Source organism: Rhododendron vialii, chromosome 8a, assembly GCF_030253575.1.
Source record: "Rhododendron vialii isolate Sample 1 chromosome 8a, ASM3025357v1".
Classification (NCBI taxonomy): domain Eukaryota; kingdom Viridiplantae; phylum Streptophyta; class Magnoliopsida; order Ericales; family Ericaceae; genus Rhododendron; species Rhododendron vialii.
In genome coordinates this window covers 28,319,461-28,334,526 of record NC_080564.1, presented here as the reverse complement: position 1 = coordinate 28,334,526, position 15,066 = coordinate 28,319,461, and the positions used below count along the sequence as shown (strand labels likewise).

Here is a 15,066-nt window from a genome sequence, read left to right as displayed (position 1 = left end):
GTAGCTGATTTTAGAGAGTTAGGGCCCGTTCGGACAAATAAGCTACAGTGGCTTATTTTTTGTCCTTATTCAATTTTTTTTCTTATCACTTGGCTTATTGTCATTTTTTTGGGGATTATTGCATCCTCACGACAAGAGGAATCTAAAAAGTAAAAAATTTTGACCGAAATCCAATTTTTTTTTAATAAAGACAAAAAAATTGGCTTATTGATTTACTATCGTCTTTATTCAAAAAAAATTGGATTTTGGTCCAATTTTTTTACTTTTTAAATTCCTCTTGTCGTGAGGATGCAATAATCCCCAAAAAAAATGACAATAAGCCAAGTTATACGAAAAAAATTTGAATAAGGACAAAAAATAAGCCATTTTGGCTTATTTGTCCGAACACCCCCTTAGCAGTTACAGCGGGAGCCGAGCATTTTTTTTCACGAGGACTTGAACTAAAGACCTCTCTATTGAAAGGAAGAGTGAAGAATCAACCATACCAACGGTGGTTCTTTTTCTTTTTCTTTTTTTGAGCTTGAATGCATGAGAAAGAGGCAATAGGGTAGAAGGGAGAATGGGGGACATCCCCACAAGGGCCACAACTAGACAAATACAATAGCCATGAGTATTATCACTGTATCAACTTCTCCATTTATTACCCTTTTGTCCTTGATTTCCCGCATTCCTTCTCCCATCCACTAAAAATTCTCTTTGCCCCTTCATCCCATCCACTTTCTTTCCCTGCTTCAATTTCAGGCCCCTCTCTCTTTGCCCCTTCATCCCATCCACTTCCTTTCCCTGCTTCAATTTCAGGCCCCTCTCTCTCTCTCTCTCTCTCTCTCTCTCTCTCTCTCTCCAATTTTTAGGTGTTCCTCTATGAGGTGATGATCTAACCACCTCCAGATATGAATGTGTGAAGCTCCCTCACATATCTTTCACAGGGCTACATCACACTGGTGAAGAAAAAAGGGGAAAAAAAGCCCCCTCTTGAAATTAAGAGGATCTACAAGAGAGAAAAAAGGTACTTTTTTTTTTGTTCTGCTGATCAAAGAAACTAAAACCAAGATCACAAACCACATATGGTGTTTCCTTAGTAATTTAAGTGTTTCCTTGTGATAGTTTCTTTAATTCTGGTTGTTTTGTTGCTCTAGAAAATCTGAAAGGCTATATGTAGGGAAAAAAAACACTATGGACACACACACACACACACACACACACACACACACATATATATATATATATATATATATATATACACATACATACATGTATGTTCTTTGAGTTGTATCTGATCATCTAGGGTTTAGCAGTAAGAGTGTAAAACCCCACAGATTTTCATGTGCCATCTTAAGTTTTTGGGAGGTTCCACCGGCCGGATCCCATGTGCAACTGAGCAATTCAGAAGAACAAGTTTGGATGTCGTCATGATTGCTGATGCAGCTGAATTCATCCAAATCTAGGATCTGGAGAGAGAGAGAGAGAGAGAGAGAGAGAGAGAGAGAGAGAGTTAATGCATCAAACATAGCACAAGATTTTAAAACCACACCACAAGAAAACATGCAGATCAAGCTCTTCTGTGTGCGCGCGCGCGAGAGAATGAGAGAGAGTCTTTAATTAAGAAGCATTCAGAGAGAGAGAGAGAGAGAGAGAGAGAGAGAGAGAGAGAGAGAGTCTTTAATTAAGAAGCATTCAGACCACGGAGAAAAATATGGCAACTCCGATTAATTTGTTGTGCTTTTCCGAAACAAAAGATTTGTGATAATTTTCCCATTGAGACATTTTCTTTAATTTTCCCATTAAGAGTAACTAGCAAGAATAAAGATGGCTTAGCATAAATGAAAGCCACAAGAAGATTTCTGCACAAGAAAATCTTCAACCCTTGTACGTTCTCAGGAGGAAGAAAAAAAAATAAAAAACCTGTTCTTTTCAACAAGTTCTGTGTGTAAATTAACAATAAAACACACTCTTAATTATCACTCCCAAGTTCCCTAACACACTCTTATCTATTAAAAAATTTTGCCGATCAAAAAAAAAAAAAAAGAGTTCCCTTACTGAAATCTCTTGAAGTTAAACACCCCACAAAAAAATAAATAAATAAAAAATAAAAACTTTTGTGCAAAAACTCATTCCTAATTATGTACAATAATGATTTCAAAAATGAAAGTGTGTTTCCGTTTGAAATAAAAATACTTCTGAAGCATATGTAACGAAAATTATGCCCGAGCATTCTATTTTTTCTGAAATAAATCTCATAACTTGTTTACTTGGGTTTTTGCAGGGGAAATGGCTTCATCTCACAACTCCTACAGCTCCCCCTGCGCCGCCTGCAAGTTCCTCCGGCGCAAGTGCATGCCCGGCTGCGTTTTCGCCCCTTACTTCCCACCAGAGGAGCCAACGAAATTCGCCAACGTCCACAAAATCTTTGGCGCTAGCAACGTGACCAAACTCCTCAACGAGGTCCACCCTCACCAGAGGGAAGACGCGGTGAACTCACTCGCTTACGAAGCAGAAGCCCGGGTCAGGGACCCGGTTTACGGGTGCGTTGGTGCCATCTCTTTCCTCCAGAGACAGGTGGAGCGGCTCCAGAAGGAACTGGACGCCGCGAATGCCGATTTGATTCGGTACGCCTGCAATGAGATCAATCAGACGACCGTGCTACCTGCCCCACCACCACCGGGGTTGGTCAATTCGGTTAGTCATCCGACCGCTGTGAGTCGCCCGAGGCCGGTGGAGGTGATAAATAGAAGGATGGGAAATGAGGGAGGGAATTTCCATCAAATTCCTTCTCCTTTCCCATATCCTTATCCTCTTCCATGGTATGATTATAACCCTTCTGGTAACACAACTGGAGGCGGTGGAGGAGGAGGAGGTGGAGGTGGAAATATTTGAATTTAAAGAGGCCAGTGTCAGAACCCATCTAGGGTTTTGCATCTTTTCAGCTGGAGCTTATGATCGAGGATCATCCTATGGTATGATATTATTTTGGTTAATTATTTGTAGTTATAAGCTGGCTTCTAGCTAGTTAGCCTTCACAAGGAAACTTCTAGCTAGCTAGGCCATTGAATTCTAAAAACATATATAGAAGATTTATAATTTGGAAGTTCAGGAGTTATATATGTATTTTTGTACCTAAAACCATTACCCCAAAGTAAATAATTGTGGGGGTTTACTATGGCATTGAAGACCTAAGTCTTTCTTTAGGGTATGTTTTTATTTGAATCAGTAGCTATACCAGATAGTTCATTTTTTTTTTTTGGTTGGCAAAGAAGATGTTTATCGATAACTCGATAATGGGTACATCGAGAGGAATGTGGGAGTGAAAGGCAAGAAGCCCATCGGATGCAAGAATTAATGCTGCAAAGTAGCTCCTTATAGAGCGCCCAGCAGGGAATCATCCATCTCGACAATCAATATATGGTCCGCATTGAAAACAAACTCTTCTCTGAAAGAGTTAACGTAATTTTTCCTGTAAGAGAGTTGCTTTGCAGTATCCTTGGATCCGAAGCCCAACACCGTGCAAAAGGACTAAGCTAGCTAGTTCATCTTTTTTGTTGTGTTATTGATAATTTTAGCTCTGCAACACTAGAGAATGTCCATGTGAAAAAGGTTCCTTTTCTCCCTAGGGTGATAGATTATGGTTAATCAAGACTTAAAGGTACAATTAGAAGTAAAGAGGATTCTCCATAGCGGCCTAAGTCTATGGCTTAGTCTTCCATAACCCTATAGATATATTCTTGCTTTGTTGATCTGAAGGGCCACTGCACGCTTTCTAGCTTTACATTCTCAGCATATAAATTTAGAATTGATTCTAAATTTATATTTAGGCTTTGATTCCAAAAAACTCATAAAAATATATAAGGCAAGTCGGCGCTAAGTTGCAACAGAAAAGACACCTTTCATTCTATGGGTGCTTTGCATATATTAAGGGAAATATTGTTCATTAAATAATCCACATTTATTATAAATTACTATAATGTATCTAGGATTAGAAATTTTAGTACTTATATATAAAAACTTACGTCATTACTTTGCACATAAATATACAAACATTACTTTCAAATTAATAAGCCCGTGACCGCCCATTGTGACGTGTCATTTTGAGGGTACCTATTGGCGTGGCTTATTATAAATGGAAGTGCTCGTTGCAGTTCATTTTTAAGCAAAGAGACAGTAATTTTGGTGAAAATTGTATGATTTTATATGCAAGTGTTGTGAACTTCTACGAGCATGTATATGAGTCGTAAGTTCTTTATTTTTATTTTTTTCTCGTTTGTATAGACTGATTCGAATTCTTAAAATGTCATTGTTTTTCTTGATGTTCTAAGCCCCTGCACAATATATAGGGACCTAGAATTTTGCTTAGAATTAATTGAGATGCATGGACTACAATCAAATGTAGGTATGTTTTATAGTACCACACCATGAATTTAATCTACCCCTTCTACATAGAAATTAGGGAAACTTATAACATGTGTCAGGGAAAATCCGGCCCTAATTAATAAAATAACCTGAAATATGCAAGTCAGAAAGTCTTGGTCTGAACTCTGAAGCGCGACGTGGAAACTAACCAACAGATAAAATAGCAGTTTTTGTCTTCTTCAATTCAATATTTTCTGATAACCAAAATAACAAAGAATTGGAAGGTGAAAAAAGGCATCACAACCGAAACCACCGGCGTCAACTTAACCACCGATCCTAATTAAATTGGCACCAAAGGAATGGACAATCATATCTCTCTCGATGTAATATATTTTTGAATTCAATCATCTCAATTTGTCGCTGGCCGGCTTCTATCTGATTTTTCATATATAGTAGTAGTAATGGTTAGACCATTTAATGGACAGCTTATGAGCCTCATATTTTGCGAGTCATAATTTTTTTTCAATTTATCTAAAACAGTGGGTGTAACAGTTGATAGCCCATTGGATCCATATGGGATTGATTGTTCTCCATTTGCTGCAACAGCTTTTTGCACACATACCCTTCACTGTTATCGTCCCCCCAACACCTCCCAGACAAAACAGTGCATGCCACTCTCTCTCTCTCTCTCTCTCTCTCTCTAACACACATAAACATCTTGGAGGGCCGCCATGACCCGGAATTGGGAAAAGGAATCGAATCAAAACCAAAACTTATTAGTAAAACGAAGCTTACCAAACAGAATTAGGGTTAGGGTTTTGAAATAGTGTTCTGAAATTGGAGAAATGCGTTTCCAAGGAGGTGGGAAAACATTTCCATATTATTTATTGTTCTTGATAACATCGAAGCACACATTAATTACTTACCCAAAAAAAACATCGAAGCACACACTGTAAACACATGGTCTAAAAGAAAGATGTGCTTGGGGTTTTGGGTTTGTTGAAAGAGAGGAAAACTTGTTTCAAGTCAGAGAGAGAGAGAGAGAGAGAGAGAGAGAGAGGGGTGTCAATCAATTATCAGGTCTCGTAATTCTTTTAGGAAGGGTGTAGGGGCACTTTTGTGTCTCTGTGTTGTGATGATGCCCAAGAAGCATTCTCCTAGGCTCTTAAAAATCTTTAAAAAAGAACCAAAAAAAAAAAAGAAAAGAAAAGATTCTAATGTACTTTTTACACCTTTTAATATATATTTATTTATTTTTATTTATTTTTTCAAAAATGATTGGATACATGAAATTCGGTCCATGAAAGAAAATGAATGGTCCAGATTAAAAATGTTGTGAATCTGAGCCATTCATATTTTTTTTCATGGACCGTATGTGTGGTGCCAATACTTCTTTATTTTTTACATACTTCAATACATTTTTTTTTTAATATTAACAACAATCCATTGGCTGTTTTTAGCATCTTCCATTAATTTTTGTATTTTCTTGGACCTTATTTCACAGATTTCAAACTCTTAGTTCCACGGAGACGGGACCTCATTTCTTATCCCAACCCTATAATACCTCTCTCTCTCTCTCTCCTTTTCCTCTAATCTGCGTCAGATCTCTCTCTCTCTCTCTCTCTCTCTCTCTCTCTCTCTCTTTCTGTCTCTCTGTAAGTGTGTGTGTGGTGTTGTGGCAGTCCAAGTGGGGCGTCACGTCCATCGACATCTACGATTCATGGTCTTCTCGATTGGGCCAATTGAACTTTCTTGAGATCATCAAAGAATCCCACACCCCCTTTTCGATTCATCTCTGTCGGGAATTTTGGGTGGACGAAGTAAGAAATCGACTTCACTGTTGGAGATCTCATCATCTCCCTCTAATAACTCCAGCTAGAAAAACAAATGGAGTATAATTTTACAATCACACACCAACACTTATACATACACAAAGGGATGAACCCCGCACATATCGGATATTTGCAGTGTGTATGGAATCCACTTTTTTATGAGTGAATATGTGTGTATATATTTGTGCGTAGTTGTAAAATTATTGTATTATAGTAACGCCGATCAATTCGATCCCCAAAAATCTAGGATTGTAGCAGCAACAGACATATACGTGCGTCTTCTTTCATCTTTGTGTTTGTCGTTGGTACCTAGCTAGCTACCTACCTACCACAGTACTGCTAACACTTTCTCACTATATGCAGGATTCATGTTTTGCTTTTGAAAACAAAAGTTGATTTTCCTGTTCAAGTCTGTGTGAATTCGAAAAGAATACGCAGTACATACATAAATTAATGTACATACAACACAACTTTTAGGCTCCTCTCGTTGATATCATGATCCGAAAATAAGACGTGAATCGAAGGGAATTCAAAAAATACCAAAAATTTAGCCTTAGGGAAAGCTATATAACCCAATATGCAGACCGCACAGTGTTTTTTTCCAAGTAAAAAGAATTTATTAATTTTTATAAAGGGCTACAAACATTAAAAGGATCAATGACACACCGGCAAGAAGCCACCTAGGACCTAAGAGAACGCAAGATGCCCAACCGAACATCAAAAAGAACCCACAAAGACCACACAGCCTAAAACAACCAGTCGAAAAAAAAAATGCATCGAAAGAGAAAACCCCAAACCCGATACCACACAGTGTTGTTCGTACTTATATATATATATATATATATATATATATATATATATATATATATATATATATATTGGATGTTGATTAATTAACCAAAGGGACATAGAGCCTTCTCTCCTTTGATTAACTTCATTTTATTTTTTAGAAATTATGTATAATTCGTTTATAAAAATCATCAATTTGATCCGATAATCGTAGTCACTTTACCCCGCCACATGTAATTCAGGATTTTACAATAAGTTTAAAATTAGGGTTTGGATCTACTAACAGAGTACAATACTAGTGAACATATATCAATTTTGAATAATATTTCAAGATGTACTCAGCAAAAAAAAAAAAAAAATTCAAGATGGTCTATTTCTCCATATATACATGATTAATAGGATTATGTGTCCATTAGTCGATTAATAATGTGACTTTGTCATTGATGACCTAAAAAATGAAAATAAACAAGTTAAACCCATCAAAATGACACAAAGGATGACCGACCAGGCGACCAGCTTAAATTTTATGTTCTAGTCCCTTTTTTCTATTTAATGTATTCTGTAAAAAAAAAAAAAAACGTGTTGGATTTTGCATTGAGAATGGATCCTTTCTGGTAACTGTCCGAACTGTTGCTGAAGTTGTCTCAAGTTCAAATCCTCCAAAAATATCTTCACGAACAATACTCTTACATTGTGAAAAAATATTAGACTGTCCTACACAAAAGATGAGCCAGCAGAGGGAAGATGACAAAATATCTTCATGTAACCTTCTTCGTGGGGGTCTCAAAATTTTTGAGTACGATCTCCAATATGTTTTCTCTATCTATCTCTTTCCATTCATTATTTTCAAAAATTTCTGTCAAAATCCAAACCGAACAGGGCCAAGTTGCTTAATTTGTGCTCGATCCATGTATGTGTCTATGCAAAACCTGGCCTCCAATATACAGGGAAAGGAGAGAGGACAAGGAAAACTGTGGTAAATTTAGGACGAACCCATCAAAGATCACAAAGATTTATGTGATGGGCCCGGTTAAATTCGGGATCATGTCATGTGTGTACACATTTCTGCACAGTTAGATTGGTGTACTGTACTGTACTGTGTTGGGTCAGAAGTTTTCTGCTGAAGTTTCTGTTGGGTTTTACTTTTATCGGCAGAGGCAACTCGATCGTGTGAGGTTTCATATGTGGACTGTACCGTGTAATTCACATCGTGGACCTTTTCTCTTTTTTTTTGAAATAACAAAAATTTTATTGATAAACTCGATAAAATTCACATTGTGGAGTTGAATGCATGGGGTGCCATGGGCATGGGACCCCTATACAGATTGTAACAAAAGGCTACTAATACAATTTTCGAACATAGCTATATTTGGAGCTGTTTGATGCAGACGTAATCACGAACCATCTTGTGGTCGTGTGCATATTCAAACATGGATGTGTGCATCGGAGGTTAAGAACTTAACGCCTTCTCTCTTGTACTGTTAAACAGTGGGTGTGGTTGAGTTCTCTATATTCAAAAAAAAGAATTTACTACACAAGGCAAACATAGAAGCGGACAAGCTGCTTATGGTTTCGTGGGAGGAGGGGAGGGCCTTTTTTACTCCTTCCTAAGGTTTAAAGCTCAGTTTTTTTAAAGTCAGTTCACATTATTAAATTTTTCCCCGGCTTTATTTTGGTCTGCAATAGTGAAGTATTTTGTAATTAATCTTCCAAAGTTAGTTGAGCCTGTACATAAACGTTAGCCGGCCTGGATACTTTGAAGATGAAAATAAATCAAAGGGAGAAGTGTGGATTGCACGCTGCAGTTTCAGACAAAGCGCTGCGTCCTTGAATTAGCTAGGTTAATTTACAGAAGGAAGGGGAGAGTGCAGACACAGTGTTTGATCAGTTGGTTGCATTTATGAATCCAGAAGAATAGGGACGCTTTCGAAGAATAGTACTAGACTACTAGTCCATAAGGGTGGGCCGTATATCCAACACGTCAAATCCAATTTCTCTTTTTCTTTTCTTTCTGTAAAAGGCGTGGAAAAGAAGCAAAAAAAGAGCAGAGTCCTGCTCCTGGCTGCAGGGTTAAACTACGAGGAGGACAAACAACTACTACTCCTATCTCATCACAAACAAAAGGATGTGGGCGCTTCTGTTCATGCCCCCTACCAGACATTTCCATCTTACTACTATGTTCCTCTCTCTCTCTCCCTCTCCCTCTCTCCCTCTCCCCCCCCCCCCCCCCCCCCTGATTTTGTAATAATTAATATGATTACCATTCACCAGTGGCCCACCCGCAGGAGGTGCTGTGCGGCACCATGCTCCGGACATTTTGGCCGTCCGTTCGGCAATCTAACGGTTCAAATTTTATCTTGCTAACGAACTGCTCGGATGGTGGAGATGAGATTTGGACCGTTCGATTACCGAACGGACGGCTCAAATGCAGTGATGTGTGGCTGGTGCACAGCACTATCGGATGCCAATGTCGGCTTCGGTTTCTGGCTTTTAAAAGATCTATGGTGGCATTTTACGAAAAACGTCAGGTTTGATTTATGAGTGTAAATCGCCTCTTTGGCGAGTTTTTCCAAAAATGCCGGGAAAAAGTCACCTTGCTGGCGTTTTTTGCGGCAACACTTTTTTTTAAGTGGCCCTGACTATTTGTCGAAGATTTTAAACATGGGCTTTTGTTTTGGTCGATTACGGTTTTTGAGCTTTTCGATACAATTATATCCTGATGTGCAGGTGATCAGATGGAAAATCGCATTTGATTTCGGCCGATTTTCATTTCATATCATCCCGTTTCCGATTCACAAAATTGAATTACAGCAGTTATGGTAGATACTCGAACCTGAAGGTGATTTAGGCAATTAATAAAAAAATTCAAGAATGAATTTTTAAAAATTCCCGATCGCTAGAACTGATTCCCGTCGTCAATACATACAACCGATGCTGTCATGCTGCAGCAATTTTTGAATCCTATTTGAAAACCCTAATTTGTTCCTTTAGGTTAGACTTTTTCAAGAACTTTTACAGGGTTATCTGATTTCATAGATTATGCGCGCTATTAAAAAATATTTCTCTTTGGGTATCGCATTATATGCACTCGTTAACTAGATATTCTTCCACATTTAAAAATGCTTTTTCCGTACGAGATATCTTAAAATAACAAAATTTAAAAAGACATGCTTGAATTAAACCTTCTTAAATTAATTAAGCCCCAAACATATCATCACCCAAATCTAATGGATCACTTTTTTAAACATTCATAATAACTTAAAAATGTACACAATTTGGCCTAACATGCTCGTCTCCCAAACTCAATCAATTAAGATTATTTATTATTATTGCACTTTAGCTTTAGAAGAACCTATCAGTAGGGCAATGAGTCATGCCCACTTGCATAGAGGAATTATAAAGAATTCGGGTTATGTTACTCTAATGTGCATGTCTAAAACAAAAACTCTACAATGATTAGTCTTAGTTTGACTGTTTTTTAATATACTATTACAATAAGAGAACCTCAATCTCCTATGTATCGATCCGCTTGACAATCAAGGCCTGAGTTTTAGGAAATTTGCTTTCTTCTTAAAGTTTCAGGTTCAAAACATCTTAGATGTTATCAACCCCTTGGGACCGTCCATTGGGCTCTCCGCAAGTGGCCAGGGGAAGTGAGATTAGGTCTTCAGAATTAGTCGAAGCGTGCATAAGCTGATCTAGATATTTGAGTTATAAAAATTTAAAAAAAAAAAAAAAAAAGTCGATTTCTTTCTTTATCCTTTGTATTTTCTTTAATACCAGGAAGACTAGTTCTTTTGGCGGGTTACCAATGATGATCATGATCGGATTATGATGGCTCCCATCAATGGTACAATAAACAATTACAAGCGAAGAATTCCACTTTTTGACAATCATAGTATCCGGTCGTACCAGCTAATTTGTTCGCCCACTTGAAATTAAGTTGATGAACATTACTCACTTGTATGTACGGGGCTTTCACCGGATCGATCTTAATAATAAGAGATATAATCAATTTGTACAGAAGTAATTTTAAACATTCTCCACAACGATCGATCATTCCCATGGAATATCAATATGTGCTTAATGATATATAGGAGATCGATTGAGCTCAAATATTGAACATCAATACGTGCTTAATTAGGCCAAAATGCTGCTGAACTAAAATTTGGAGAACCAAGAAAAGTATGAGTCGATCGATTATGCACTTCACGATATGGTATCAAGTTGATTTTTTGTGAGGAATTATAAACATCAAGTTCCAGGAAATTACAAACAAATGTTATCGCTGGGTGCATGGGATGTGGACCTGAAACACAAAGTGCATAAATTTTTAGTACGTATTTCTTTTTGATCCCGCAAGTGCATAATGTTCATCTATTTTATATGTAGACAGATGAACAAAAAATAGCAGCACTCCATGCACTCTCTTTCTGAAAAATATTTAATTGATTTATGAAGTCTGATGACAATAATTATCATCCTTAATAAAATATGCGTTGAGTTATATATGTTTTTTGTGTGGAGACCATCATATGAAGAATCTAACAATATCTTCCAATTAAGTACAATATTCAAGGAATAGTGACAATCCGGCCCTCTAAGTCCAGGGGCGGACCCAGGATTTAGTTGCTGTGAGGTCAAATATCTACAATACATGTAATTTCGTGGAATCTTTGGGGCAAAAATATTATCTTTTGGGGCAAAATTACAAAATACTCCTCAAAACTATACCTGCTCTAGAGGTATTTTGGAACTCAGCGGGGTCAAGTGACCCCGCTTGCCCTATACTGGTTCCGCCCATGCCTATAACCCTTTAAAAAGAGGTGTACAAACTTTAATCATATGCATGCAAAGTCGGCAATATTTGTGCGTTAAGCTAAGTAGTTAATTTGGACTTGAATAATATTGCTAAAAATTTCTTCAAGGATTATCACAGCAATTCTAACTACTAATATTTTTAATGTGCTAGGTCTCCTTATCTATCCAAGCCCTTGGCCGGTTAAGCATTATACATATGCACCAACCACCCCAAACTCTCGTTTATTTGACGAGATAAGCTCGGAGAACGCGTGATCTCATCAAATGTGTAGTGATGGAAATTGATAGTATTATACTCTCATAGGTATCGTATGTATCACATGCACTTTAAACGATCATATATTCCAATCTTGTGCCCCTCCCTGAATTTAGAAACAAACTGGTCTATCTATGTTTGTTTTCCCTTATATAAGAGGGCATTGAGGAGAAATATTTGAGAAAAGGATGATTTTGGAGGAAGAACGGCAACTAATAGTAAAAGAAAAGGGCTTATATAAATAAAAAATGATGTCTGTGATAGGCTTACACAGTTACACTTAGCAAGGCCTGGCCCACATGAGAAATCAGGGTTGGGCCAGGGTGAACATCAGGTCAGAAGCCCAAATTTTACCCTACTTCGGCCCAACTAAGCACAAGACCAGAACATAACAAAATCCAACTGAACAACTAAGCCACACATTATGGAACACCGGGCCTTAACTAGGGCCTTATTCACAAGAGAAAATGGTAAAGCTTTGGACAATCTTTTTGGATGGTACGTAAATGATTGCTTGAACAAAAATTTTAATTTCAATTATCCGGTTGATTTATGGGGAGGTGGAATTGTATATGTTTCAGAAACAGATCTCAGACTCTTTCCCGTGCATCTTTTCCTCTTGCAATGCAAGGGACAATCTTTCAAATATAAACATATCAAATCAGCTACGCTTTCATGATTTGTGGTTTCTTAAGCTTAATTGTGGTTAAACTTGGTAAGACGTACAAATTAGAAAACAACCGATAAGAACGAGGTAACCATTCAGCCTCGTTTGATGAGGATGAACAAAACCGAACTCGTTACAACACACCAAAATAAAGAAGCGGCGAAACGGATTGCTCCAAGAAGTTTCCCAACTAATCCCACTATCAATCGCAATAGACCCATTTCCCATGCAAATCTCGACAAAAAATTCTCCAAACAAATGTCACCCCCAAACTCCACCTGTCCCCTCTCCACCCTCCTTAAAAACTCACCCACCTCCCTCCTCCCTCACTCCCACTCTCTCTCTCTCTCTCTCCAACCACCACCACCAATGGCCGAGCACCGCCACGACCAAGAGCAGCGCTTCCAACAACAGCAGCAGCAACACCGCGGCGGCCCCACCGACCTCACCAAATCCCTCCTCCACGAGAAGCGCCCCTCCAAGTCCCAGGTCCTCGCCGTGGTCACCCTCCTCCCCGCCGGCGGCCTCCTCCTCCTCCTCTCCGGCCTCACCCTCGCCGGCACCCTCGTCGGCCTCGCCCTCACCACCCCGATCTTCGTCATCTGCAGCCCCGTCATCGTCCCCGCCGCGCTCACCCTCGCCCTGGCCGTGGCCGGCTTCCTAGCCTCGGGCGCATTCGGGGTGACGGCGCTGTCGTCGTTCTCGTGGGCCGTGAACTGCGTCCGCCGTAGCGGGATGCTGCCGGGGCCGCTGGATCAGGCGGCGCGGCGAGTGCAAGAGGCGACGGGGCAGATCGGGCAGAAGGCTAGGGAGGTGGGGCAGAGGGCTCAGGAAGTTGGTGGCACCGGTGGGCGGTCGTGAGTTTTGAAGCTAGCGGTCCTGCATGGAGCCGTGGCCCATCTGTGCATGGATGCTATGCTATGGTCATGCCATATGATTTTATGGGTTAATTGTGTTTGTAATGGCTCTACAGTTTTCTGGGTTTAGGGTTATTCTGAAGAGGATTATGGTGTACTTCAACGTAATAAGGTGGTTAAATAGTTACATAAGAATGCAATAAAGAGAAGGGTTTTGCTAATTGAGAAAAACTTTTTAAATAAAGTTTACGGAGACAATATTGGCCGTCTAGATTAAAAATAAACTATTAACGGTAAGATATAGTCCAGATTATAAATAAACTATTACCTGTAAGAAATATTTATTATCTGTTAAAGATTACAAACAAATCTCAACTGTTGATCGTTTTTCGTGAACAATTTATTCACGGCTCCTCCGTAAATTGATTTCTCTCTTGTTAAATATTTTTTATGGGGTAAGAACGTAGATTCCGATTTCAGATTTAAGAAAAAGTAGAGACTAGAAACTTAAACTACTGTTTTGTCAAGTAGGCTTAGATAAATAAGCCGAACGAGTATAAGTATTGGTGAAATTTATTTTTCCGATCATCTCAGGCAACTAAATTTACTTAAGTTAATCAAAAATAGTACTACGATTTTTTTTACACATCATGATTAAGCTGAACAAGTCGAGTACTCATGTATATGCTAGCCTTAATTTTTTTTCGCATTTGTTAGTTTTTCGTCGATTTTTTGAAGATTATTATTTTGTTATTACAAGAGGAATTTAACAAGTAAAAAATTACGTTCAAAATCTTTTTTTTTTTTGATAAAGATTAAAAAAGCTAATAAGTTAATTTTTTTCGTCTTTATTAGAAAAATAGATTTCGATTGTAATTTTTAGATTTTTCTTGTCATGACGAAACAATAATCCTCAAAAAATTAACAAATGCAAAAAAAAATTTGAATAAAAACAAAAAAAATAGGCCAAATGTAGTAATGACTTAAAAGTTAACACACACTTATGTGACTCACTTTTTGTTCTAATACACATTTTAACACACAAACGAAGAGAGCCCATTAAAGATGCTCTTAGGCCTTTCTGAGCTCACCTTGATGATCAAAGGTCGTTCACTTTTAAGAACTCCGCTAGTAACATCAACTACATAAAAGAATTACACTGATCGAAAATCCTACTACATAATTTCAAAATGCAATACCTTTAAAAAAAAAGATATTGAAAACATCGGACCGTACCCAAAAAAAAGGCGTCGGGTATCGATTCAATGCTTAAATTTCTTTCTTATCCCTATCATATGATATCCAATCAACGTACTATGATTTACAATTAATACAATTTTTAGCTTGTGTCCAAACGAGTTATATAAAAAATGAATTGGCCCTTGTGGATACTACGGGATGCACCTTAAGGCACACGCTTAGAAAGGACAACAAAGTCACGGATAGGTTTGCTAACATGAGAGTTGATCAAGAAGATATATTGGCGTCGCACATCATTCT

At 38.2% G+C, this 15,066-nt stretch overlaps 2 protein-coding genes across 2 annotated transcripts; both read left to right on the top strand.

Moving 5' to 3' along the window:
• Nucleotides 1-506: 506 nt before the first annotated feature.
• On the top strand, nt 507-3,207 carry LOC131335887 (LOB domain-containing protein 25-like). The gene is made up of 2 exons (XM_058371443.1): nt 507-1,006; nt 2,264-3,207. The coding sequence occupies exon 2, from the start codon at nt 2,269-2,271 to the stop codon at nt 2,872-2,874; it is 606 nt and encodes a 201-aa protein (XP_058227426.1). The 5' UTR covers nt 507-1,006; nt 2,264-2,268; the 3' UTR covers nt 2,875-3,207.
• A 9,858-nt stretch (nt 3,208-13,065) lies between these two features.
• LOC131335886 (oleosin H2-like) lies at nt 13,066-13,764 on the top strand. The gene has a single exon (XM_058371441.1). It carries the CDS (start codon nt 13,079-13,081, stop codon nt 13,568-13,570), a length of 492 nt encoding a protein of 163 aa, XP_058227424.1. The 5' UTR covers nt 13,066-13,078; the 3' UTR covers nt 13,571-13,764.
• Nucleotides 13,765-15,066: the final 1,302 nt, after the last annotated feature.